At 42.5% G+C, this 26601-nt stretch overlaps 1 protein-coding gene across 2 annotated transcripts in view; it reads left to right on the top strand.

The window, feature by feature from the left end:
* The window catches only part of PTPRT (protein tyrosine phosphatase receptor type T), a 917718-nt gene that overhangs the window by 796869 nt on the left and 94248 nt on the right, over positions 1-26601 (top strand). For both annotated transcript variants that reach the window (XM_054697687.1, XM_054697683.1), the window contains exon 16: positions 19477-19625. In XM_054697687.1, the coding sequence (XP_054553662.1) occupies positions 19477-19625 (149 nt within the window). The remainder of the gene's footprint in view (positions 1-19476; positions 19626-26601) is intronic.

Here is a 26601-nt window from a genome sequence, read left to right as displayed (position 1 = left end):
TTCTCATATGGAAAGTGGAATTTTAAAAAGCTGCAAATTCACAGAGCTGTTGCAAAGGTTCACTGAGATGTTTGGAAAATGCCCAGTACATAGTAGGCGCTCTGCCAAAGTGAGAAACTGCAAATGCCTCCTTTTCCCAAATGCAGACAGCTTTTCACATCCCAGCCTGTGGCCAATCAGATATTATTGCTCTGATACATGAAAAGAGGAATTTTAAATTATTATATCAAGAGATACTCAAAAAACATTTCATGTAATTCATCAACTACTTCAAAAAAAAGGAAGAAAAAGGAAGAAATCATTTAAAGATGATAAGTATCAATTACCAAAAAGTTTATTGCAAACATGTTGGCAGGTGAAGATCTAAGGTATTACTACTGAAGGCAAGACAGAGATAGCCCCCAGACTGCTGCTATTTAGCCAAGAAGACTTTGGGGAGAATTCTGATTGCTGGACCCCACCCAAGTTTTGCTCAGTCCCTTTGAAAGTGTGACCTGTGAACCTGCATTTTAACACACGTCGCTGATTATTATTTTGCCTGCAGACATTGAGAATAATTTCTCTCCTGACATCCTCATGTCACCCTGTCACACCTGTCCCTTTTTTAGTGGCACACCTTTGTGCCTGTAATACTTTTTTCCTGGATGCCTGTCTACCTTCTGAGCCTGGAAAAGTCCAGTGGTTTCAAAAGGGGAAATTGTTATTCTCTTATTTAAGGGGCCCTCTCTAAACCCCACAAGCCATACCCATAGCACTGGGCATTCACCTTTCATTCATTTTCCCATCGGCTCATTCACAAGCTGCTCTTGGTATATTTGCACGTCTCTTTGCTTGTTGACAAGGACTGTGTATTATTCATTTTTCACTTCCCAGTGACTAGCTAGCTAGGAGTCCAGAACAAATCAAGCTTCATAAGATTGTGTTGATAGCATGAATGAATACAAATAGGTGGGTGTATGGATGAGGTTAATCCCCCCCATTTTGTTTTATCTCCCACTGAGTTGTATTATTCTATTTTCTAGAAGTTAGTATCCATTTTCAATTATTTTGACATATGGTGATAGTGAGGCTTTCAGACCACCTATTTTGTAATTTTATATGGGTTTTAGGTTTAGAAATCTTGTGCTTGCATGTCAAATTATAAATGCATGAAATTAATAAATGCTGTTGCAACAAGATAGGTATAAATGCATCAGGCCAGACCATATATACAGATAGATTTGGGTAGGGATTGCAGTTGAATGGATGCTTTATTGTTTACTCTATTGAATTAAAGTCTAAACACATCAGTCATGAATACCAAACAGAGCAAATCTGTAGGTCAGAGGCTTTGTCACTTTAATCAGGGAAAATTCAAATGAGTGTTTCCCATCCGAAGGTGGTAAAAGTTGTTTCTACTTGAGTTTTAAGCTAATATTTTCAGTTTTAATACCAACCAGGTATTGAGGATGCCTTGAAGCTTAGAAAAGTACATCTATGTATTTTTTTTTAATTGGGGCAACATTGATTTAGAACTCTGTATGTGATTTAGGGATATAGGTGCACACGTATTTAGATGCATGTTATAACACCATGCTCAACAAAACATCCATAGTCCTTCACCATAATCCACTGGGCCCCCTCTTTAATCCTCTTCTCCCACACCCTGCCCTCTGGCAGCCTCAATTCTGTGATCAGATGTAAAATTGTTTTGATTTAGCTTTGTCTGTTCCTTTGTTTTGTTTCTGTATACACCACATAGGAGTAATTTCTTCCAGTGTTTGTCTTTCTCCATCAGACTTATTTTCATAATCCCCTTACCATAATCCCCTGCAGTTTCATCCATGTTGTCACAAGTGGAAATATTTCATCTTTTTTATAGCTGAGTAGTATTCCTTTGTATGCATTTACCACATCTCCTTAATCCAGTCCTCTGTCATTGGGCACTTATGTTGTTTCCATAGCTTGGCCATTGTAAACAGTGCTGCAATGAACATAAGCGTGCACATACCCCTTCCAATTAGTGTTTTTGTATTTTTTGTATTTATTCTTAGGTAGATATCTACAGTGAAATTGCTACAATGAGATAACACCTCACACAGTGAGAATAACCGTTACCCAAAAGACTGGAAACAAGTGTTAGTGAGGGTGTGGGGAAAGGGAACTTCCATGCACTGTGGGTCGGAATGTAGACTAGTCCGGACTCTATGGAAAACAGTATGGGGCTTCCTCAAAATATTAAAAATAGAATATCATACAATCCAGCAATTCCACTGCTTTCTGTGATTCTACATGCTTCTACCCTGAACTTTGCAAGGAAGGTAAAAGAGAGCGTGCAGGTTTCCCTGCTAATATATGAGTGCCCCACTGAAATACAGTGGAAACGGGACATTTTCCCTGGAAGATGCTGTGAGTGCTGCTGAGATTCTCCTGCAAGGAGGCACCCTTCCCCCCGTGCCAAGATTGCTACTGGCAGAAAGATCTTGGCTTACAGCCCCCTCTGGACTACTTGCCCTTCAGAACTGCCTCGCCCAGTCATCCAGTAGGTAGTCAATGTAAGTGTGTAAAAGTGACCCCAACTTCAGAGCTTCCCATAGTTGGCTTCAGCCATCACTATGACTGCATTACTGTTCGACTTCCCATCTGCCCACTCTTTGCCCATCCCTCCCCTTCTCTCCCCTCCCCTCCCACCACTTCCCTCCCCTCTCATCCACAGGTATTGGCCCCAGAAGTTGTTCCTAATATATCTGCAGGTCAGTCCCTGTGTTGGAGGCTAATTCCCAGAAAGCCTAACCTGTGACACTCCCATTGGTTTGTCTTCAATTTGGACACTGGAAGCAAGTAAATTTGGCTGTGTGGTTGCCCTTCCCTGAACATGCACCCTCATTGCCTGTGGACACTTTGTATACCACCTACTTGGCATCACCACCTTGTTGCCCACTGATGATAAGTATGCTCCAAAAAATCTTTCCTTGTGCAAAACTTCATCCATAGGCATTTACTTCTCATTTGTGCCTGTGCTGGGCATCAGGCTGTGGGCAGGTTCACACACAGCGCCTGCCTGGGGGAGCTCACAGTGCACCATAGAGGGGACTATAGTAAGATCCTTTTGCTGAACCAGCCAGAAGGGTGACCAGCAACAGAAGGGCCTGGCCACATACCCCTGAGTAATGTGTCTCCAGGGTGGGGATGGGTTTGTTTCTGAAAGCGCTTGCCTTCAATCAGGCACAGCTCTGCAAGCATCCCCAAAGTAAGAGTGACTCTTACAGCTACGACTGTAGCAAAGATAGGATCCTGAGCTGCGCAAACTGGAAAATGTCTTTCTAAGTGTTTCTCCATAGTGCTTTTAATGGAAGGAAGTGCTTTAGTTAAGCTCGGTTGTGCTGCTGATGATGATAATGATTACATCTAGTTTGTATATACAGCTTTATCTCTTCCAAAGTGCTTTCCCACTTATTATCTAGTTGTCTGCTTGGGCCTGGAGGTACTTAGCGAGATATTATTAGATAGATGACTGTCCATGCAGGAGAGAGCCCTGGGCATTCTGGCTCCATGGTTGTAGTTAAGTCATTTAACTCCACCTCAACTTCAGTTTCTCATCTGTAAAATGGGGGTAATAATAACTACATTTTAGAACACCTGTGAAGTTTAAATGACATATCCTTTCATTCATAAGCACTTACTGAGGAATTCCTTTGGATAAGCACTGAGCAAGGTGTTTAGGAAGAATTGTTCTCTCTCAAGGAGCTCACAACTTAAAAGGCCAGAGGAACATGCTAACAAATAGTTATAAAATAATGCTATAAATACAGCATTGAATATATGACATAGGGGAGAACTTGCTGAAGATACCAAGGGCTGAAAGACCTAGTAGGGTCCCTGGTATAGAGGAGATTCAAGATGTTCCCCTAAAAAAAATGACACATTTGCCCACTTTTGTCCTTGAGCTCAAACATCTGGAAATACACACAGACACATTTTTAGAACCTGGTAGATGGTATGCAAGAACAAAACTTTTAGGGAAAAAAAGAGAAATGAAGTAGAGAGTTTAAAAGGGGGAGGGAGAATTTTTCAATCCCAAATCCACTAGCAGTCGTGAATTCTAAGCTTTCTGACTTGAGTTTCTCATCTGAAAAATGGGAACAGTACCACTCAATCCATGGGACTATCTTAAGAAATTAATAAATAAAATATATGCCCTGTGCCAAGAGGATTTCATTAGTCCATTCACTGAACAGCAGGGCTGTGCTAGAACACAGCAAAGGCTGGGCATGTCAGAGGAAGTTGGTGGGGGAGATAGAAGGCATCTCTACCCAAAGCAAATTAAATGAAAGAGGAATTTGTCAAGCAGAGTAAAAGGGACAATTGTGGGTGCTAGTGCTTCAGCTTTATGAATTTTCTTCTCTGAGCAATTGGATAGGACACACCCTTCTCCCTGATATCAATGAGATTAAAGTCAATTAATGACCCTGGCCAGAACTACAGGGATAAACAATGTCCTTTTGACATAAGTCTTTGTGCCAGTCACCAGAGAAAGGGCTACGATTGAAGTTGAGAAGAATCCTTAGTTATTTTTTGAATATAGGGGCTGGGTGATTAGACCAGTGCTTGCCAAGCCCTACCTTAGATGAGACACAGTCCTCAGAATACAGAAGGGATCTGTTACTGTGCACATTCCCATTGGGAATGCTACTTCCTTCCTGGGAACAGGGTTCAGATGAGTTGGTGTATGTTTGAGATGGGCAGCCAGCTTGAAGGGGTGGCATTAACCCCCACCTATAAAGAAAGATAGAAAAGCTGACTTCATTGGTTTCTAGTGGTGCCAAGATAGGTTCAAATTCCCCAGATAATACTGATCTGAAACCATGGTTCAAACCACCCAGTAGGGAGAGCTTGGGAATCCAGGGTCATGGAATAAAGGCATTTGAAAATTAGCACCAGGGTTTGGTCTGCCACTTAATCCAGAACTTCAGTGGAGAAATTGTTTCCATGGGCTGGTCATATAGATCTGACTTTGGTTATGGTGATGGAGCCTCATTTGGAGGGAAGAGTCTGTAGAAGACAATGCTATTTGATGGCATTATTTCCTGCCTTTAGCTCTTGGGGTACACACACTCCTTGCGCCAATCATAAGTGTGTTGAAGCCATTTAATGAATGGCAAAATGCCACAGATATACCCTTAAATAGCATTTAACTTCTCAGAACAATCACCCTTCATTGTGGGGTCAGATAAGGACCCCTCAGCCACGACACCTCTCCCAGAAACATCTGTTCATAAGCATTCACTTCATCAGTGAGACCTCAAGGAGCCAGACACTTCGGCTCCAAAGCCTCCTTTTCACCAGTATAGAAGGATATTGGCTGAGATGCTTTCTGGGAGAATTTTTCGTTCCAATAGCTTTGCGCCACCGTGCAGAACAGTCTAAGAGGGTGGGAATTAGTGGGTATATTACAACCACCCATGTTTTTAAGTGGAAGGATTGAAAGATTAGTGTGGTCCATCCTCTATTTTTACTGGGAGGCTTGATTTCTATAATGAGGGAAAAAATATGGTTTTATTCATTATAAGTCAAATTGAGGCTCAAGACTAAAGAGCCTGTTTTGTTTTGGAAAACAGCACAGCAATGATGCACGTTTTTTTACAAATCAAGAAAAGCAGAGTCTTTGCACTTTATTTTATTCTTCCTTCCCTGTGCCTTTTATGATTTGGATATCTACTGATGAGGAGAGAAATTCTGGTTAAAAAAAAAAAAAGAAAGAAATCTAAGTTCAGATCTGGTTGGTCGGGGGGGTTGTAGTACTCTTGCTTTCTCCAGCAAAACTACCACAGCAGTACGGGACCTGAGGTCTCTCCAGGAGAGACATGACTGACGCGGGTGAATGCATCCATCAGGTTGCTATGCAGGTGTCTGTAAGTCATTTAGGCTGGGGACAATTTGCTCAAGAATATTATGCTTCTACACTCTCATCCCCCACTTCTTAATGGCATTAAAAGGGCTTTTGCTTATTTCTGAAAGGTGAGAGAAATAATACCCAGAAGCAGTACTACAGTAAAAAGAACCACCTATAAAGAAAGATTGAAAGATGGCACTTGGGTTTAAATCCTGGACTTTGTCACTTCTTAACCTAACTTCTCAGAGCCTCTGTTTCCTCATCTGTCAATTGAGTTCAGTAACAACCAAATTTGGAAGGTTGCTATGGGGATTTGCAGAATTGTATAAAGTGATACATAGTACAGGGCCTCCCCTGGTGGTGCAGCGGTTGAGCGCTGGACTGAGAAGCTGCCCGCAGCCTCTGCAGTGTCAGTTCGTTCCCCAGCCACCGGCGAGGGTCCCACAAAAAAATAAATAAGTGATATAGTACATGTACAGCACCCAGTAAATGTCTGGAAAGTAGTAAATGCTCAGTACATTGCAGGTATTATTATTGTTGTAATTTGTGTTTTATCATTATGTTATGTTTTAATATGTCTGCTCATGTTTTGCAGTTTACAAAGTACTTGCATAAAGATATCTCGGTAAATCTTTGAGTCTCTGCAAGGTATTGTTTTGACTATAAGGAAAGGAAGAAAGTTCAACAAACTGACCAGGAGCACAGACCATGTAAAGAAAGAAAGAAATCCATGGAATGGAGGGTGCCAATCACTGATGCTGTGTTCTTGTCCCGGGTTGGGAGGTGGGTGTGACAGTCACTTGAAGGAGGCTTCTTTACATGGTCACAGCGTTGCTAGGAACTACTCCCTGAGACCAGATGTAATAGGCAACAAGTAAGATCCAATGTTGGTTATTCAAAGTTTTTAATTATTGCTCCATGTTTCAATGGGGAAAAAAAAAAAAAGTGTGGTCACCACGTCATTCTTGTAAATACACTCATTGCTAAAAATCAAACAGAAATAAGAGCATTCCATTTTTACAATTGTTTGGAATTTTATAATTTGCATTGGAGAAATAGACAAAGATTGAAGCCAGGATGGGGTTGTTGTTTAGTTTGTTTTGGTTTGGCTTGGTTGTTTATTTTTTTAAATAGGCCTCTTGAGTCCCACTTTTATCCCACTTTTAATTTTCTAGAGTAAATTTTTGCCTCTTGACATTTCTTTTGTTTTGAATGTCTTATAAAAAGATTTGTGCCAGGGGGAGGATTTTATTCAAATTCAGCTACACCAGATATATAAAAATGAATGACATTATTTTAAAATGTGCCCAGATGATTATGGTAGTTAACATGACAACAGGTGTCTGGTCTCGTTTTCCTGCAGTTGGGGTTTGAAGACCTGCTCCCCCACCCCCTTTCTTTATACTGGCATGTAAGACGCAGCTTGTTACTATCTCAAGAGATTTGTCTTGCTGGGTTTTGATTGGACTTGCGTTGAATCTGTAGATCAATTTGGTGAGAATTGACATCTTAGCAATATTGAGTTTCTGGCCCAGGAACATGGCATGCCTCCTCCTCTGTGGTCTTTGATTTCTCCCATCCTTTTTGTGTAGTTTTCAGCATGCGGTTCCACATGTGTCTTGGTGGGTTTATGCTAGAATGTCTCATTTTTGTGTGTGCCATTATAAAGGGCACTTTTTAAAGAAAGATTTAGTTATGCATACAAGAGCTGGGGTGTAAGCCAGAGGCATAGGTGGGGGGGCGGTGAGAGGATTCACCAGAAACAGAGTGGGGAGGGGAGCAGAACAGGCAGATCTACTGAAATACACTGCTGAAGGGAGCAGCGGGTGAACCAGGAGAGGTCTGCTGTGCCATGTGGGTTGCTCCCTGGCCAGGGATTGAACTCATGCTGCAGTGGCTGCCGATAGCTTTATAGTGCTGAGACAACCCCTTGTGCAACCAGGGAGCCCACAAATGGTACTTTTTTTAAGGATCCTAGAACCAGGAGAATAGCACTTTCTATTTAACATTCTAGTTGTTCATTGTTAATACATAGAACTAAAACTGATTCTTGTTAATGAGAAAATAATAAATGTAGATAAACCCCCCCCCAAAAAAAAATAAAACCACCAGAGCAAAAAGGTCAGGTGAAGAAATACAGGCTTCCCCTGCTCTCCAAAAGTAGAAAATTCCTATTTGGTAGGACTTAGTAGGTTATTTTTTTTGGGATCTGGGAATGCTCTATTTTTTTCCATATGAATTAATGATCATAGCATCTCCAGACCTAAAAAATAACCTATCAAATTGTACTAGACAGGGATGGTCTACTTTTGGAGAATAGGGGAAGCCTGAAGTAGCTTACTTCACACATACACAAAGGGCTATTGCCTATTCCCAACCTACTGCAGGTTGAGAATGTGGCAAAGTGCCAAGTACATGATCCAAATATTAGTTCCATCCATCTTGCCTTTTCACAGTATGTGTTGTCTGGAAGTCAGACTCTATTCCCTGAGTGGAAATTATGGACTATAGAATTGTGTGACAGTTGAGATGTTAAAACTTGGTTTTAGGTGGACCTGACGATGACTCTTGGCTCTGCCACATACTGGCTGTGGGGTCCTGAGCCAAGTTCTCACCCTCGCTGACCCTTGTCTTCCTACACTGTAAAGAGGCTGCTACAAGATAAAGCTTCTACTTGACTAGAGCAGGGGGCCTGGCACCCAGTAAGCATTCAGCAAGCACTAGCTACCCTTGTGGTTGCTTTTGCTGCTGTGAAGTCACAGGAAGAAGATGCTCAAGGAACCTGAAGAGGAGCTTTCTAGCGGTGCTTTTCTAACGTCAGGACAAGGTTGAATGTGAGGTAGGAGCCCCCTATCGCAAGAGAATGTACTGCCCCCTCTCTGGGGTGCTGCAGGGAAGTCAGGCTTCCCCAAGATTGTCCCCTGTGTGAAGGTACTATCTCTTCCCTCTGGTGGCATTATAGGATGTGACAACAGTTCCCAGGTCTTCCCAGCCACCTAAGCTACTTGACCCATAGACACAGGGAGTTTAAAGCAGTCATCAGAAATGGTATCCCTGAAAAAACAAATGCAAACCAGACTTATCTTTCCATCAGCTACAGTTTATGATTGCACATTAAATTCAATTGCTTTCTCCAGGAGGCTGGTGTTGAGACCCGTCATCTCTACCCCAATGCCATCCATTCTCGCTTTCCCCAGGAGTGCAGACAGACCAGCCGCCTTCCTAGTGTACACTAATTAATTTATCTCATGCTTGTGGTTTTAAAGCGCTTAAGTGCTGGAGCATTTCTGTTTATTCTTCTCCCCGCAAATCACCTCACGTTGCATAAAGACCATGAATCTCCATTGCAAACGCCTTCTGTCTTAGGCTGGGGAACAGCCCGCCGACTGCCTGTTGTCTTGCTGGCACTGCCTCTTACAGCCAAAGTAACACATCCATTAATTTATCCTTAATGACATTTTGACATTCCAATCAGTTCATCAGATGTTCCTTATGCAAGACTTCTCCCGCACGGCCAGGCTAGGGTGCCAGGCCACTCTTGATGCATAATGCATGAGGCCAGTGCATGCTCAGTGCTCTCTGACAGACAGACACATCTGCTATTTGCAGACTGTGAGATCCTAACAGCCCTGACTTTCCCAGTGATACACACTGATGACTTCAGAGACATCTTTTTCCTTTGAGCTTGCTGTGCTTGGAGGAGCTGGTGAGTGCTTGGAGAGACTAGATGTCCTGGTTCAGAAATATACACACAGTGGTGCTATTTGGGAGAAAGTAAAGGTATATCAAAATCCTGCATTACTCAAAGGATTTAGAGGAGTTTTCCTTCTACTAATTCTGGTGGAAGAAGGACCTATGGCAAAGCTAACATCTTGAATGTCATTATCCTGCTGCTACTGCTACTTAAAAATAATGATCGCAAAGACATCCTGATAACAATAATGGATATCAAAGAAGAAAGGAAAATTATCCTTAATACCTTCAATCTCATGCATCAGCATAGACTGCTTTCTCATAGTGGTAATCACAGTGTAGACCGTTTTATTTTCTAGGTTTTTTTCCCCAACTTAATGTAACCCAGTTAGCATTTTTTCTGTGTTGTTACACAGTTTTCATTTTTAATGGCACTCCATCATTTTAATAGCTGCCTAATATTCCATCCAGGGTATGCACCATAATTTACTGAACCGGTCCCCTATTGTTAGACATTTACGAGGCTGTAACGAATTATTTGCTACAGCACAGGCTGAGGGTGAGAGCAGGGCTCTGCAGCCTGAAGAACCAGAAACAGTTCTAGTTGACATTTGGCAATGTCTGCAGACATTTTTGATTGTCGAGTCTGGAAGCAGGGGAATTGTCAAGTCTGGAATCTGTTGGGTAAGACCAAGGATGCTGCTAAACATCCTGCAATACTCAAGATAGCCCCCACAACAAAAAAATTATCCCACCCAAAATGTCAGTAGTGCAGGTTGAGAACCCCTGAAATGTACAGAGCTGTGTTTTGTAGCATTAGCTATATCGTGTAGGTATGTTTCCTTTTTCATTATTATTTTATTTGGATAAGTCCCAGAAAAGTGGGAATTCTGGATTAAAGGGTATAATATGCCCTTTAGCCATTTTAGGAGGAGTTAGGGATGTAGTAATAAGGCATGAGGTGACTGATGGGGAAAAGAGAGCAGGATGACCTCCAAGGAGCACTGGAAGAAGCAGCATTCAGCTCAGCCACTGCTCTGAGGACAAGGCCCCTGTAGGGGGAGGCATACTCCTGGAGGGGCTGCCTAGACAGGTGGTGAGTTGGACAATCTAGAGTTAGATGTCCATTTGCTCTGGCTTTGCAAAGGGCCTCCTGGCTACAATGGGAAAAATGACTTGTAGATCCAGTGGCCATTCCAGTCCAGAGAATCCAAGATTCTATAACCTGTAATGACCTGAAATTTAGGGTCGAGTCAAAACTGGGAGAAAACATGTTGCCTGAGCTTATGGGTTGTTTTGTGATCATATGACCAAGGTGTGGATGGAGCTAGGGGGCTCAGGAGAAAAGATACTTTATTTCATTTCCCCAGATTGTTCATCTTGAGAGCAGATTCAGCACAAAGTTAAATAAAAATTATAGCCAGGAAAAAGGCATGCAGATTGCTGGGGTGAGAGGGGGGACAGAAAGCCTACATTTGCTGAGTCTGTTAGATAAAAGACCATGCTAGGGAATTAACATTTATTATTTTTATTTCATGGTCATTATACTCACTTTCTAGTGCTACTATAATAAAGTACCACAAACTAGTTGCTTAAAATAACCAAGTTTATTTTCTTTTTTTTATTTAAATAATAAATTTTATTTTTATATTCCCCCATACAACTGCACATGCCCCATTCTGACCCCAATCCCTCCCCTCCCGGCCCCCACCCCCCAAAAAGTGCCTCTGGTTCATAGTTTTTTGTTGATTTTGATTTTCACTTTCTTATAGTTACTCATTTTCCTGGTCCCTTATTTAAGTTTTCTAGATCCCTGCTATGAGTGAGACCATCCGGTATTTTTCTTTTTCTTTTTGGCTTATTTCGCTGAGCATGATCCCTTCCAGCGCCATCCATGTTGCTGCAAATTGCATGTGTTTATCTTTTTTGAATGCTGAGTAATATTCCATGGTATATATGTACCACATCTTCTTGATCCATGTTCTGAGAGTAAAAGTATCCACAGAACTGTGCTCCCTCTGGGTGGAATCCTTTCTTGCTTCTTCCTCACTTCCGTTGGTGCCGTCAATCCATAGTGCTCCTTGGCTGGCAGTGCCTAGTCCAATCTCTGCCTCTGGTCTTGCATGAATCTCTGTCCAAATTTCCCTCCTCTCATAAGGACACCAGCCTTGCTGTATTAGTGCCTCATCATAACTAATTGCATCTGTAAAGACCCTTTCCAAATAAGATCACCTTCAGGTACAAGAGGTGAGGACTTCAACAAGTCTTTTAGGAGGACATGATTCAAACAACTATAACCATTTTAAAAGCATCAGTTCTTGCTATGGTTCTTAGATGCTGACTCTCCTGCGCCCATAGCAAAATCTATACCCAGTGAGGAGAAAGTCCCCCGGTACTCTGTGAGCTGTTTTGAGATCTAGGACTGGCACCCAGTCTCCAACCTCCTAATCTTCCACTTCCACTGATAAAAGCAATAGAAACACTTCACTAATTCAAACCAGCCGAAGACAGGGTTCTCAACATCAGGGTCCTCAAACTGTGGCATGTATTAGAATTGCCTTGAGGTCTTATTAATCACCTGAAGTTTCTGATTCAGTAGGTCAGAGGTTGAGTAAGATAAATTGCATTGCTAATGGATTCCCAGGTGAAATTGATGCCGCCGGTCCGAGACTACCCTGGGAGAACCGGTGTTCTACATGGATGGCGCTCAAGCTTGGTGGCACATTATCATCACTTCAAGGACGTTGAAAAACCCAGATACCCAGACCAATTAAATTAGAATCTCATCAGTGATGTTTAAAGTGCCCCCAAATGATTTGTGCAGTCAGGGTTGAGAAGCTTGGCTCTAGAATACATCAAAGAATGTTTTTAGAGAAAAACCATCCTGCAGGGCATCTGCTTTAGAGGATTTATATTTAATAAATAATGAGGCCATTTAAATCAACATGGCTGTTTCCTGTATTTAGAAGATTATTATACCAGAGAGTATTTATTGAGTGCTGACTGTGTACCATGAGCTGGGAAAAATGCTTTGCTTACCACTTCCCATTCAGTCTTTACAACCACCTTCCAGGAGAACGTGCCTGTTACCTGCCTTCTGCAGACAGGAGGAAACTGACATGCAGAGGATGAGTAACTTGCAAGAGCTCACACAGTTAGTCAGAGATGGAGCCAGGTTTTGATGCCAGGTTGTCTGGCACCAATGCTTGTGTGTTAACTGTTACACCAACCTGCCTCCTGATAGAAGAGAAAGCAGTGTGCTCTCCTTTAAATGCTGTACATACTCTTCTCTTCATTTACACAGTTGGCTCTGAGGTGCTGGAGCCCAATCTTTACATCACTTATAGTAATTCGCAGTCAGTGGGGTTTGGATTAATGAGTTTTTGTTGCATTCATAGGGGTTAGAGTCATGTGAACCATGGACTGAATTTGCACTTCTAATTTCATCCCAAAAATAGAAGTGAAGGAACATTGAGAGTAGCATCCTGAGCTGGCAGGCAGAAAGCAGGCCTTGGGTCCTGTGGTCCCACTGATGTGCTGGGTGCCTTGGCTAAGCTCCCCCTCTGTCCAGACTTCAGTTTCTTTATAAAATGAGTGGATGGGGCACTTCCCTTCCAATTCTGATGTGTTTCTTTAATTAGAGATCCACTAAGTCAGCAGAGAGGCACCCTGATGTCACCGTGTTAAAATGCTAGATTTTAAAATAGGAGTAGAGTCTCGGATGTTTTCTTTGTCCTCTGCTCAGGGAGAGGCTGAGACCACTCTCCGGCTCCAGGGCTTCGGTCTTCTGGTTCCCTGGACATCTGTCCAGAGATGCCCATGGAGGAGGGTCTAGGAAGGCTGTGGGGAAGGGGAGTTTGCCTGGTCAGTGGTTCCCCAGGAAAGCGGACCTGGCTCTTCACATCCAAGGGAAAAACCTAGCAGAACTGCCAAGCCTCTTGTCTAATGTCTGTTACCTCCTCTTCCCAGCCCAGAACAGGTTCAAGGGTTTTGCGGAATCCAGTTGCCAAAAGGGCCTACTGCCCCTTTCCTGGTCCTTTTCCAGACTCGAATTAAACTCCTCCAATGATGGGGAGCGCATTACTTCCAAAATCCCAAAGAAAGCAAGGTCACATCTGGTTTTCCCATCATTGTCTGCTTCCATCTAATACCTACTGTACAAATCGGTGCTCATTAAATGTTTTTTTCCCAACAAAGGAGTGCTTAAGAAAGAGGAAACTACTTTGGGGAGGAGGCAAAGACTTCTAAGCATAGAGGGCATTTGAATTAGACCTTTGAAGGTGAAGAGAAGCTTGCCTGAAAGGAAAAAAAATAGATAAGGAAATTCATGCACTAGGTACTTTCAGAAGAGACCCATGCAGCTCTACCTTGCTAGAAATTTCTTCCTTGTGTCAAGTCATCCCAGGTCTAATTCTGCCCCGTGGGGCCAGATGTCAGATGTGTGAAGAGAACATTCCTGAATATTCTCTCTCCATGAGAAATGTCCCTGTTTGTTTCAGAAACTCCTCCTGATAGTGTGATTTCAGAACCTTCCCAGCTCTGCAGTTCTGTCCCTTGAGCCATTCCACCTGCCACTGTCCTTTATAAAGAGTAGTGCTCAGAATAAATCACAGGGCTCTCAGTCCATCATGGGCACGTCCCCTGCCACCCACCCCCACTTAGCTAACAAGTCCAGGTCGAAGGACCTCGACGTGATCTGGTAGGAGAAAGCACGCCAGGAGCTGCGGCCACATCACATGGTCCCCACCTGTCAGAAGCAGTAAATGTCCTGTTGCTATGTTTAAAATTTCTTCAGCCCCAGAAATGTCCCTGCAGAGAAACAGATAGCTATGCATGCTCTCTTTTCACCAGCTTCTGGTACCCCCTGCTGGTGAAACTGTGTGACCCAACCAGCAAGAATCTCAGAACAACTAGTGAAAAAATTCCAAAGTTGGGAAGTCCCTCCCAAGTTCGGGAGATGATAATGCTCTGAGGATTCCATGTGATTTGACCAGCCCAGGGGTCCTGGGGCTATTTTGTGGATTTCAAAGAGGCGCTCTATAACTATGGATGCTCTTGTGAGCACCGAAGGGGAAAACTGACTCCTGTCTGCATTCCAATCATTCTTCAAAGATCCCAAGGGTTTTGTGACAACCACAGGAAGGAAAGACAGTTGTTGAAAAGTATTCACTCCTAAGTGCAAATATTCCCAGTCTCAGACTAATTTCATGCAGGTTTTTCTTCCTCTTTCTTTGTAGGATTCTTTTTTGAAGTGGTTCTAATTTGTGATCAGAATGGGATGACGATCTATGCTTCAAATTGTAGGCTTTTAAACATGAGTTTGTACAACAAATTTATTGAGTACCGGCTATGTGCCAGACGCTTGGGAGGAAGCTGGAGTAGGTGCAAGAAGTCAAAAGCCTCTTGTCCCAAGAGGTTCTTGCGCTAGTGGGTGAGAGAGTTGAATCACTGCAATTCTGCTCAACAAGTGCTTAGCTGACATAGCAACGAGGCCTTCCTTGATCTCCTGACAGGGTTCAAACTAGTTATTAGCTCTCTTATCACCCCATGTGTTTCTCCTTCTTGGCTTTCATCACCAGTGTGATTTTATATTTATTTCTGTATTTATGGTTTAGTGCCTGTCTTTGCCATTAGCCACTATGTTCTGTGAAAGTCAAGATCATGTCTGGTGTTTGACACAATGGACTTCTTACATCTAGCAGAGGGTATATAGTGTCTCTGTGGGTGTTCATAAATATTTGTTTTGTGGGTTCATCAACCAAGAAGAGGATTTGTTTAGAGGGACAAGGGCAAGCCTCCAAGGAGACAGACATTTAAAGGCCACTGAGCCTTAAAGGATGACAAGGAGGTGCCCAGAGAAGAATAGAGACTCACTGAGGAAGAGAGGGCATTGAGGAGTGCTGTGGGGAGTAAAGTGAGGTAGTTGGTGTGTCCTGAATGGAGATGAATATGCAAGATAAGGCCGAGTTGAAGCCAAAGCATGAGTCTTGTATGTCCTGCTCATGGGCTGGGAATCTCCCTTTCTTAGGAAAAAGAGAGGGAGGGGAATCAGTTAACCCTATGGCTATGGGAATAAACATGATTTTTCCTGTATATATAAGAAGTTTCTTTAACACTTAAATTTTGAATTCTGATAGAAGGATCCCCCGACTATGGTTTGTGCTGTATTTCCTTCTACATTTACCCATTCATTTGCACTTGGTAGTTGTGTCTACCTGCTGCTGAAATGCCCATCTATACATTTCAAAATGGTTCTGTTAGGGGGAAAGGACGTCCTAAAGCTAATTCTATATAGGCTTTGTGGACTCCACCCCCACCCCAGGCCAAAGCCAAAGACACTGGGAACTCCAAATCCCATCCCCACCAAAGGGAAGGTGGCTGGGACCTGAGGGTGGGGTTAAGCAGCCAGATTGGTATAAAGCCAGACACGTGGGCTTTGGAGGGGTCCCCCATTTTGGCTCCCCGCCAGCTAGCAGCGTCCGGCCAGCTCTGAGAGTGCCTTTGGGTTTCCAGGTCGGCGGATCGGGTAGGACACGCATTAAAGACTTTATTTCCCTATTTTCTCCCTGAGTTGTACATTTTCCTTATTTCCTTTTCCCTTGTCAATAAACCTTTTATTAACCTTTTGTGTGTGCCTGTAGTGGAGTATTCATAAGTCCCTTGTAAGCACGAGGGTGAGGACCCACAGCCAGGCAACCCGTTCAATATAGGGGCTGCCCTATAACAGTTCTACAGCAGCACCATCACGTGAACACAATTTCGAACATGAGCTAAATACTCGAGATGTCATATGTGTGAGTTTTGCATTCAGCTCGCTGTCCAAATTTTAAACACATTTTGGAAAGGCTCATTTTTTTCACTGCTTTATCCAGGGGTTCAGAACTATGCAAACACTTCTATAAAAGGCCATTTTTCCTAGACTCAGCAAGGCCTTTTCTGTGTTATTCTACCTTTGGAAAGCATTGATTTGTGTCTAAGACAACTCCTTCCATATTTTTTTGTCCTGAATAGAATGGGGCTCATTGGGAGTCCTGACCTAAGGAAATATCAAAGCCTCCAATATATACTCAATTACAGTTTTAAAGTTAACTCTTATCTCATTTCCTTTTATTTCCTGCTGGGGCGATGTGAGTGGAGCTTGGATAGAAGCAAAGGGTCTGCTGTATATCTTTTCAAATTTATGATTAAGAAGGTCACATATACATTTTTAAACATTCCTTTTTGATAATAAATGAAGACTAAAACTTCAAAATGTCATCGGTAGCAGAATTACTCATTTTTCTCTGGTTGGAGATCCCCCGGGCCCTGCCTGAGTGCCTGCCAGTGGTGCAAAAAGGCCCAGCTGATCTGATGCTTCATTTCTTGTTGTTTTTCTGTCTGCCTGGAATAGTTTCACTAGTGGATGAGTACGCCCAGGGCCAAAGCATTATAACCAAAAGATGCATTTCTGTTCCTGAGTGCCCTTCTCTCCTAGGCCAGTGAGGGGGGAAGAAATAAAAAAGATATTCATATTGGTCTACATTTGTTTTAAAATAGTGGTCAAAATGAGGGAGATAAAAACTCTTCTTTGGTTGGTGCAGATTTCGCACATCCAGATTCACCCCCTCTCTGCTCTCTCCTTACAGAGCAAAGTCTATATGGACTCCAGGCCTCTGGCTGCCAGTTGTGTTCAGTTTAAAAAGAGCCATCACAGGCAGGCAGAGGGAGAGAGAAGATGGTAGCGAGGCCATTTATGCTTCTGGTTTGCTCCCTGTGATGGGTCCCAGGACAGACTGGGTCCCTCAAGGGAGGGCCACTGCTTCCCTGCCTGGGGACTTCTTTCACCACTCTCTCCTTTTGGGCTCTGGTAGCTGCTTCCTCTTCCTGTCCCTCTGGACCCACAGGTAGTAAAGAGTTCTCCTGTCCCTGTGTTTTACCTTGGGTTGTCCTACACCTGTCACCCTGCTTAACAGTCCTAGTCTGCATAACCTTCCTTCAATTATCTTCATAAGAATGTGCCATCTTGGCATTCTTCTGCATTGTCTGTGCTTAGTTCAAAAGAGGACATACATACTACTAAGCTGGAATTGATCCCAGAAGAACGCCTCTAAAACACTTCTGAGTCTAGGTTTATCCTTTCACACCATTACCTCTTTAAATTGCCTATTTCATGATCAGGTGGGCTCAACATTGTAAACTCACTTTCTGCATGGCACTGAATTTGACTTTTCTCTGTGTTGAGATGGAAATGACCAAGAATGAGTAGGAACCCGAGTTCTGTGAAAATTGGAGAAACCTGGAAAACTTTTCCCTCAATATATTTAATGTGTGGCTTGTAACCATTTATGCCATAGAAGTATAATAATTATATCTAGATGCATAAATGTTGGGGAATCTCAGAGGAACCATGTTGGTTTTTTAGCAACATTTCAAGAACTGGCATATACAAGAGGATTTACTCATTTTTAAAATTACTGACAAAAGACCTAAGTTAAAATATAGGGAGGGAGATTTCAAATCCTCACAAAGAAGAAATTTCTAACCCTCAATTCCCTCACTGGTGACGTATCAAAGTCTTGATATAATCCAGGGATTTCACAGTGGGGCTATTGGCAAGGGGATTCAGCCCTTGGAAGGCAATTGAACTTGTAGCAATTATATAAAAACAAGAATAACAGCTGCTATTTACTGAATATTCACTATGTACCAGGCACTGTGCTCCGTATGTTTCACACATTATCTCATTTCATCACACAATCCTGTGAGGTTGGCCCTGTTATTTGCCATAATGCAAAATTTAAAGAATTTAAGGAACTTTCCCTGGGTCAAACAGCTAGCAAGTAGCCGATGCAGGGTATTAACCCAAGTCTGCCTGACCCCCAAAACTGATGGTTTTAACCTCCAGTGGATGGTGTCAGAATCTCCTGGGGAACTTGGTAGCCATGCAAAGATTCTGACTCTGTTTAAGTTTCATGAGCCTGAATGTCTCTGTGTTTTTTGCAACTCTCCAGATATTTCTAATTTACACTGGAGTTTGAGAACCACTGCTCTGTAATATAATTATTTTTGTTCGAATGCCCATCCTATTCTGAGTATTATTCCTGCAGTAGTAGCTACGCTTCAAGTTTCTCTTTCACCCTTCTCCTTTCAAGCTCACAAGACTAACCTCCACTGTTACACACTGCCCACCACCAACCCCTACTTTGGTGGGTTATTTCATGAACTCTGTTCTGAGAAGGCAAGACTCTATTTTGAGTCGCATTCAGAGCTACTAAAACAGAGATCCATCTGCTCTCTTCTTCCCTTTGAAAGAGAGTGAGGGAAGCATCCTTCAAGTGCTGTTGATTCCCATTGTAAACTCAAGTGAAGAACACGCCGCTGTTGCTGACAAGGCAGGATGAGTTTCGTATTTCTCAATAATTGGAGACAATTAACCATTTTGGGGGGCTTATATTTATTCCAACTTGACTGAAGTACCTGCCTTGGCTCTATTTCTTTTTTTATTTTTGTAATATTTTTTAATATTTTATTTTATATAATTCCTACATCATTTTTCATTTTTACACAATGTATGCATTTTCATTTCGGTTATATTCCCCATACAATTCCCACCCCCCTTATTTTAGCCCTAATCCCTCCTCTCCTCCCTGCCCCCCACCCCCAATGTGTCTCTGGTTTATAGTTGCTTGTTGATTTTGATTTTTTCTTTATTGTAATTAGTCTCTTTCCTGGTCCCTTATTAATCATTTCGGGGGGCTTATATTCTACCTTGGCTATGGAGTACCTGCCTTGACTCTATTTCTAAGAATAACCCTGGTTTGGGAACTGAGCATGGTGAGTGGTAAAGGACAGAAATCTGATCTTCCCGATGCTTTCCTGCAACTGGCACCATCTGACTGTGATTTTTTCTTCCCCTTGCACATGTCCCAAAGGAAGCTGGCCAAGAAACAGAAGGAGACGCAGAGTGGAGCCCAGAGAGAGATGGGACCTGTAGCCTCGACCGACAAACCCATCACCAAGCTCAGTGCCAGTCGCAATGATGAAGGCTTCTCCTCTAGCTCGCAGGACGTTAACGGATTCAGTAAGTTGAGCCAACTAAGGGGAAGGGTCCAGCTTGCCCCTAGTACCTCTGCTGTGGTACAACATACCTCCCAAGCCTGGTTAGTTCCAAACCATAGCCAGTGGTCCACATGGTATTTAATCAACAGCTCCCAAGTCTTCATGCAGAGTTAACACACATCATCCTAAGCTAATAAAAGTGGTGAAGATCTCTAGGTTAATCCTTGTCCAAAGGAGAACCTCAAGACTGGTAACATCTAAAGCTACCTTGGTCATCAGACTCAAAGAGAGCTGTCTTTTATCCTCTTCTTCCTATATGTCAGTTTTTCCCCTGGATTTAACAGGACTGGTAGCTTCCTGTTCCAAATTAAGGAATGCAGGAAAACTAAAGGAATATGAACACATGAGCATGGAATTTTGTAAAAATCACTGATGTCTGATCAGTTTGGGATGATGCAATCTGTGAGAGGATGAAGAGAGACAGGAAACCAATACTAGCTGACCCCTTTTATCCTCGCATAGCTCTGTGAACTACTTAGTATTCTTGTTCCCATCTTATATATAAGACTCAGTGCTTGGCAGACCTTCGCAGAGTTCCACAGCTAGTCCCTGATGGACCCATGATCTGAGGGTAACTCAGACCCATTATTCTTAAGCTCAAGAGTAACATATATCTGAACACACAACTTACCTACTAAGTCAAATTCTCCTGGCTGGAGGGGGTGGGAGGTGGTGAGAGGAAGGTGGGAACAGAGGGATGTGGATTTTGTAAAAGTCACTCAAAAGGTTCTTATAGGCACTCTGGTGGAGGGAGGCAATAGCTGCTTTCAAATATTGATACTCTGCCTTGGGGAAGAATTCATTTTAAACATATAAAAAGATTGAAAGAATAGTAAGATGAATATTCATATTCCCATTTGCCTAGATTCACCGGTTGTTCACATTTTATAATATTTGCACTTTCTATATATATATACACACAGATACATATATATGTACATTATAATTTACTTATATATTTCTTTATGTGTAGTTCCCTGAACCATTTAGAAGTATGTTGCACACCTCATGACACTGTCATTTTAGAATTTAGCATGGGTTTCCCACGAACTAGGACAGCTCATCAACTTAACCACAATAAGATGATCTGACCCAAGAAATGTCACCTTGTTTCAATGATAACTAATGTGCTAGGTCATAGTTGAATTTCTTCAATGTCCCTGAAGTGTTGTTGTTGTTAATATTAATTATTAACCCAGGTGCTAATCAAGGTGCTCACAGTATATTTGGTCACATTATATTTGGTCATTTCAGGATGCTGGCAACTGTAAGAAGTCTAGGTCAGTTCTCCCCTGAGCTATTCCGTAATCCAGATTTCTCTGATTTTTTTTCTCAAGATTGCATGCCGGTTAAACCCTTTGCATTGTGTACTTGCCTTTGCATCATGTCAACATACTCTCGTTTTGCCCATCAATGGTAATACTAGGTTTGAGCATGTCTTGAAGTTGAGTAATGGCTTTTAAAACACAGTCTAATGGCACATACTGGTTATTTCATGAGCAAATATTTCCCTTCCATTTTTCTCAGTGAGCAGAGCGAGTTTTCAGTCTGTGTGGTCATGACACCAGCCTTTCTTCCATTCTCAACCCAGATGAATCTCTGGGATTTACCATTCTCTAGGGATTAGGAAAGGGGGTATTGACATAGGTCAGGAAAGGGAGAACAAGGATTGGCAAGGAATTGGGCTTAGTTTATCCTTGAAGAAATGCCCGTCCTGCACTCCCCAAGCCTCTGGGGAGCTCCTTACCAAGTCCCCTACTTTTGATGAAGGGGCAGAGAAGTTCATTTGCAGTGCACTTGAGGCAACACACTGGCCGCATGGTATCCACTCACCTACAGCCTCTCCTGGACAACGTCTGTGCACACTGCTTTCCATTGATAAAGGTGTCTTGGGAGGACTTAAAGTGCCAAAAACATTATGATCAGAGATGCATGAAAATAATATACCCTCAAATAGTAGGTATTTGATCTTAAGCTTTTTGATCTTATGTGAAAACACTGATTTCTTGGTTACACTGATTTCTTGGATTTCGAGAGGAATCATTACTACCTTTTCCCCTATGAACCAAAGATGAGATTCATAAGAGGAAAACACCCAAGACTGAGGTAGATTGACCAGCCAGAGAGGAAGAAGCATATCCAATAAAGTCTAATTAGATATTTTAAAATCCAGAGACAATTAATATATGCATACACTGACATACACACATTTAATGCACAGATATGTGTGTGGGTATATGCATTCACTTTAATAAAATTGCTTTTAAAAAGACAGAAAAATTTCATTTGACATATTCAATTATGAAGAAATTTTTCATTTGTTTGAATCAATGAAAATTTTAGGACTCTTATGCCACTGGTGTCCTCAGGTTATAACCACAAACATGCTCTGGGAATTCCTTAAATTGCCCTGGAAGGTGTCTGGTACTTTTGAAAATGCCCTGGGATGGAACTACTAGGATGAGATTTGAGAGGGGCATGGAATGTAAGTAACAGTTACACTGGAGATGTAGAAATTGCTTCTGAAATCACACTGATGTGTGTAAAATTGAATCTATTTTCGAGGCATTAGGGAAGCGACTGGCATCAGCGTCTTTAGGAAGCCTGAGATTATTTGCAAATTCTGAGGAAGCACTGAGAGAGGCAGAGCACAATAATGGTTGTCACATCAGAAAAGATTACAGGAGATCATATGGAAGCTCTATGTTTAGTAGGTCAAGAAATCTCCACACAGCTCTCCATAGTGGTTGGAGAGCTCCCACCATAGTGGTTGCACTCCCACCAACAGTGCAGGAGAGTTCCTTTTTCTCCACAACCTCGAACAGCAATTCCACACCTAGGTATTTACCCAAAGGACACAGAAACATCAATTCCAAAGAGCACCTGCACCCCTATGTTTACAGCAGCACTATTTACAATAGCTAAGCTTTGGAAACAACCCAAATGCCCAAAATAGATGACTGGATCAAGAAGATGTGGTACATATACACCATGGAATATTACTCAGCATTCAAAAAAGACAAACACATGCAATTTGCTGCAACATGGATGGCGCTGGAAGAGATCATGCTCAGCGAAATAAGCCAGAAAGAAAAAGAAAAATACTGGATGGTCTCACTCATAGCAGGAATCTAGAAAACCTAAATAAGGGACCAGGAAAAAGAATAACTATAAAAAAGAAAATATCAAAATCAACAAACATCTATGAACCAGAGACACGCTATGGGGGGTGGGGGGTGGGGAAAGGAGAGATTGGGGTCAAAATAAGGGGATTGTAATTGTATGGGGAATATAAAAATAAAATTTAAATTAAAAAAAAAAAGATTACAGGAGAACATACCCTGAGCAATTATTTCATTATTGAACACGTGGGCCTCTGCCTAATTCAAACTCTGCATCTCCCAGTGCACGTTTATTTTCTGGGGGTGGGGGTGAGGGGGCGGGCGGTGTTCTATTCCAAGTGACTGCTAAGTGCTAAGTTGGACAACATCCGTTCAAGCAAGCCTCCCAGTCTCATAGAGAAACATGACCTCCCGCATCCAGGGGTGACGGGCTTTGTCAGCTGCAGGCTCTTTGCTGTGGAGTGCTTTGGCATTCTTGAAAAAAGAATGTATGTCACATTTCAGGAAAAAACAATGTGCATTGTTTTCAGTTTAAGGAAATGTTGACGTTTCTTAGGTAATCTCATTTTGATCTTATTGCCCTGTGTACCTGCTTATTATTTTTTCTGAGTCTTTTGCTCATTAGGATTGTTTTCTGGTTCTTTCTCCTGATGATTTCTTTCTCTATCCTTGCTTAAATCTTCTTTATAAATATTTTGTTGCTAGCGCCACCTTCTCGATCATTTTCAGTTCAACCCAAAATGCTTCAAAACAAGTCGCTATTAAATTCCTATGATATGGGGGCTTGGTTGCCTACCATTTCCATAGTGGCACTGACAGACTCACCCACTGGGTGCCATTAGCTCATTCTGGCTTCACTACTTTGCTTCTATTCTATTGAATTGTTTCATGGCTGATGGTGGAGGCACTCCATCTCTAAGGGCTGTCAGACTTTGGGCCATCAAGCTGTCTGCTAAGTAAAGAAGCAGGCATGGTTGTGGTCTTGGAGGTGAGATTCAATGGCCATTCTCTCAACACTGAGTACATTTTTTTCCCTGTGCTATGAGTCTTGGGCACAATTCAAGGGTAATTACAAAAATTAATAAAGTGGGGCATTGTCTCACAAATCATAAAACATTTCTACTTAGAAGTTGTCATAACTTACAAAAGTCTTTTGAAAAACACTTAGGCCATAGATCCTTATTCCTGCCCCATAGATAGTACTTCTATTATTACTCTTTTTTTTTTTAAGGTTTATTTATTTATACAAGCACTGGCTACAGTCAGAACCACGGGAGGGTGAGAGAATTCACCAGAGACAGAGCAGTGAACAGAACAGGCAGACTGACTGAAATACACTACTGAGGGGAGCAGCAGGAACGGCACGAGAGGTCTGCGCGCCATGTTGGACCCTCGCCGGTGGCCGGGGATCGAACCGGAGCTGTAGAGGCTGCAGGCAGCTTCGCAGCCCAGTGCTCAACCACTGCGCCACCAGGGGAGGCCCTATTATTACTCTCTTTCTACAGATGAGACAACCACAGTTGAGGTTCAGAGAGACTCTGTGCCCCAGATCACACAAGCATTTGCAGAGTCATAATGAGGACACGTGTCTCCTGACACCACTTAGCTTCTCTCTGCCTGCTTCCCCAAAGTATTTGGGAAATATCCAGTAAGAATATCTACAATAAAACTGCAGTAAGAGAACAAATAATCAGATGAAGGAAAACATAAGTGAAGACAAGGTCAAGATCAAGATATAATTATCTTAAGATGCGATCTAAATTTGCGGACTATTAACTTTCAAATTCAAAATTGGCACTGAACTTTGTAGTAGCAAAATTTCCACTTCCAAATGGGAACATAACTTTTATTGGTGCCTACTATGTGCCAGATCTTAGGCTTGGTATAAATCCATTCTTAGGTCTCCTAGGAACCTAGATGAAATATTATTACCATTTTGTAAATAAGAAAACTTCATTTCAGGGACTTCAAGTAAATAAGCCCAAAGCCTCAAATGCAAATGGTGGAGGAGAATTCTTTGGCCTCTGGCCTTCTCCTGTGCCTTGTCTGGGACGAGGACACTGACTGCTGGGGAACAGGGAGAGCTCCTCTCTGGTGATAGGCCAGCTTTTCTAAGGTCTAAAAGACCTTCCTCAAGTCTCAAGTCACATGATGAATAGACAGTGAGGTCTGGATCCCAAACCAGATCTTCTGCTTTCAAAAACAAGCATCTTTGTCTTTCTGTCAACCTTTAGTTTTCTCTCCACCACAAAGCTGGGCAAAGAGAAAGGAAATCTAGCTGAAGAGCCTTGCTGGCTAGGAGGCAGTGCCTCTTCTTGGTTCCTTTTTTCGCTTCAGACCCTGTTTTCTCTGCTGCAAGATGACAGCTGCGCAGTAGATGCTTTCACACGCAAGCTCACCAGGAGCTTCTTAGGAAGTGGGACTGCAGATCTGATCTCCTGTCCTCAGGTATTCCCGAGCTGGATCAGGCCCTGGATAAACAGAGAAAAAGACAAGCAAGGATGGCCCCTGCAGAATGAGCGCTCTCAGCCCAGGAGCGGGGTATGGATGGTCTAGCAGTGGGAATCTTTGCACAGTCCAAAGCAGCCATAGTAACAACCTGCAAAAAGAGCCAGAGGACCACCCCCTAAGCTGCATCTGCTCTCAGAAACTCCCATCCATTCATTCCTACTTATTGGTCAATAGCCACATGCTGGCCCTCGTCTGCCCCCTGGCGTCACATCAGATAGTGAAATCAGTCTGTCCTTTCCTGCAGCACCTGCCCCTCCCCCAGCTGTGGGACTGAGGCCATAGATGTGCCCTATAGGTCCTTCCTCAGTCTCAGCAGCCCCACATCTGCCATCCGCCAGTCTTCTTCAGGATACATTTCTGTTTTTCAATCTGCTCAGAATCTTGATCAACCCTTCTGTCTCCATTTGGTCCTTGCATGAATATGTGGCTTCCAAGGTGAACATGACTCCCTGTACTGAGCTGAATTACTGTTAGTTCAGAGAGCTGCCATCTCCCTCACTCTGAATTCAAAACTTGGGTTCAGAATACACTGCCCAAGTTTGAATTAATCTCCACATGCCAGATAGATAGATAGATAGATAGATAGATAGATAGATAGATAGATAGATAGATATCTCCACCTAATCCAGAAGTCATGCATCCAGCTAAGACTGCTCAGCCAGCTCAGATGAAGGTGATTGGGGGGACCCAAGTAAAGAACTTTATAATCCATATCTTCTTGTTAGATTTTACCCAGTTATCCCTGCCTACTGAGATATTTTTGATTTCTGGTTTTGTCAGCCCATGAGTTCACTTAAACCTTCCAGTTTGGGGACTCAAAAGTAATAATTACTTGATTTTAAATATCCACAGTAGCAGTTATCTATTGATCATTTTTATGTGCCCATTCCCAATGAGGATTTTATGTGACTTTTCTTACCTCAGTAATATGTTGGAAGGATTAAAGAATTAATATTATTGTCCCTGATGATTACAGATGAGGAAACTGAGTCTTAAACAGTAAGTCTTCATCACTTTAAAAAGTAGAGCTGGAACTTAAACTCAGGTCTGTCTGACAGCCCAAACCCTACACCTAAGCCCATCCCACCATACCACCATTATACAGTAGCTATCACTCCCATTATATAGATCAGGAAAGTGAGGGTCACAGACACTGAATCTTTGGCTCAAAGCAGTGCTTCTCAAAGTGTGGTCCCCAGATGAGCAGCATCAGTATCACCTGGAAACTTATTGGAAGCAAATTCTTACAACTACTTCCAAATTGTTCCAGACTACTGAATGCAGAACTCAGGGAAGAGGGGAGCA

This window comes from Talpa occidentalis, unplaced genomic scaffold (assembly GCF_014898055.3).
Source record: "Talpa occidentalis isolate TD23 unplaced genomic scaffold, MPIMG_talOcc4v2.1 talOcc4.10, whole genome shotgun sequence".
Taxonomy (NCBI): Eukaryota; Metazoa; Chordata; class Mammalia; order Eulipotyphla; family Talpidae; genus Talpa; species Talpa occidentalis.
Note: the sequence above shows the minus strand (reverse complement) of the source record. Positions and strands in the feature narration are given on the sequence as shown.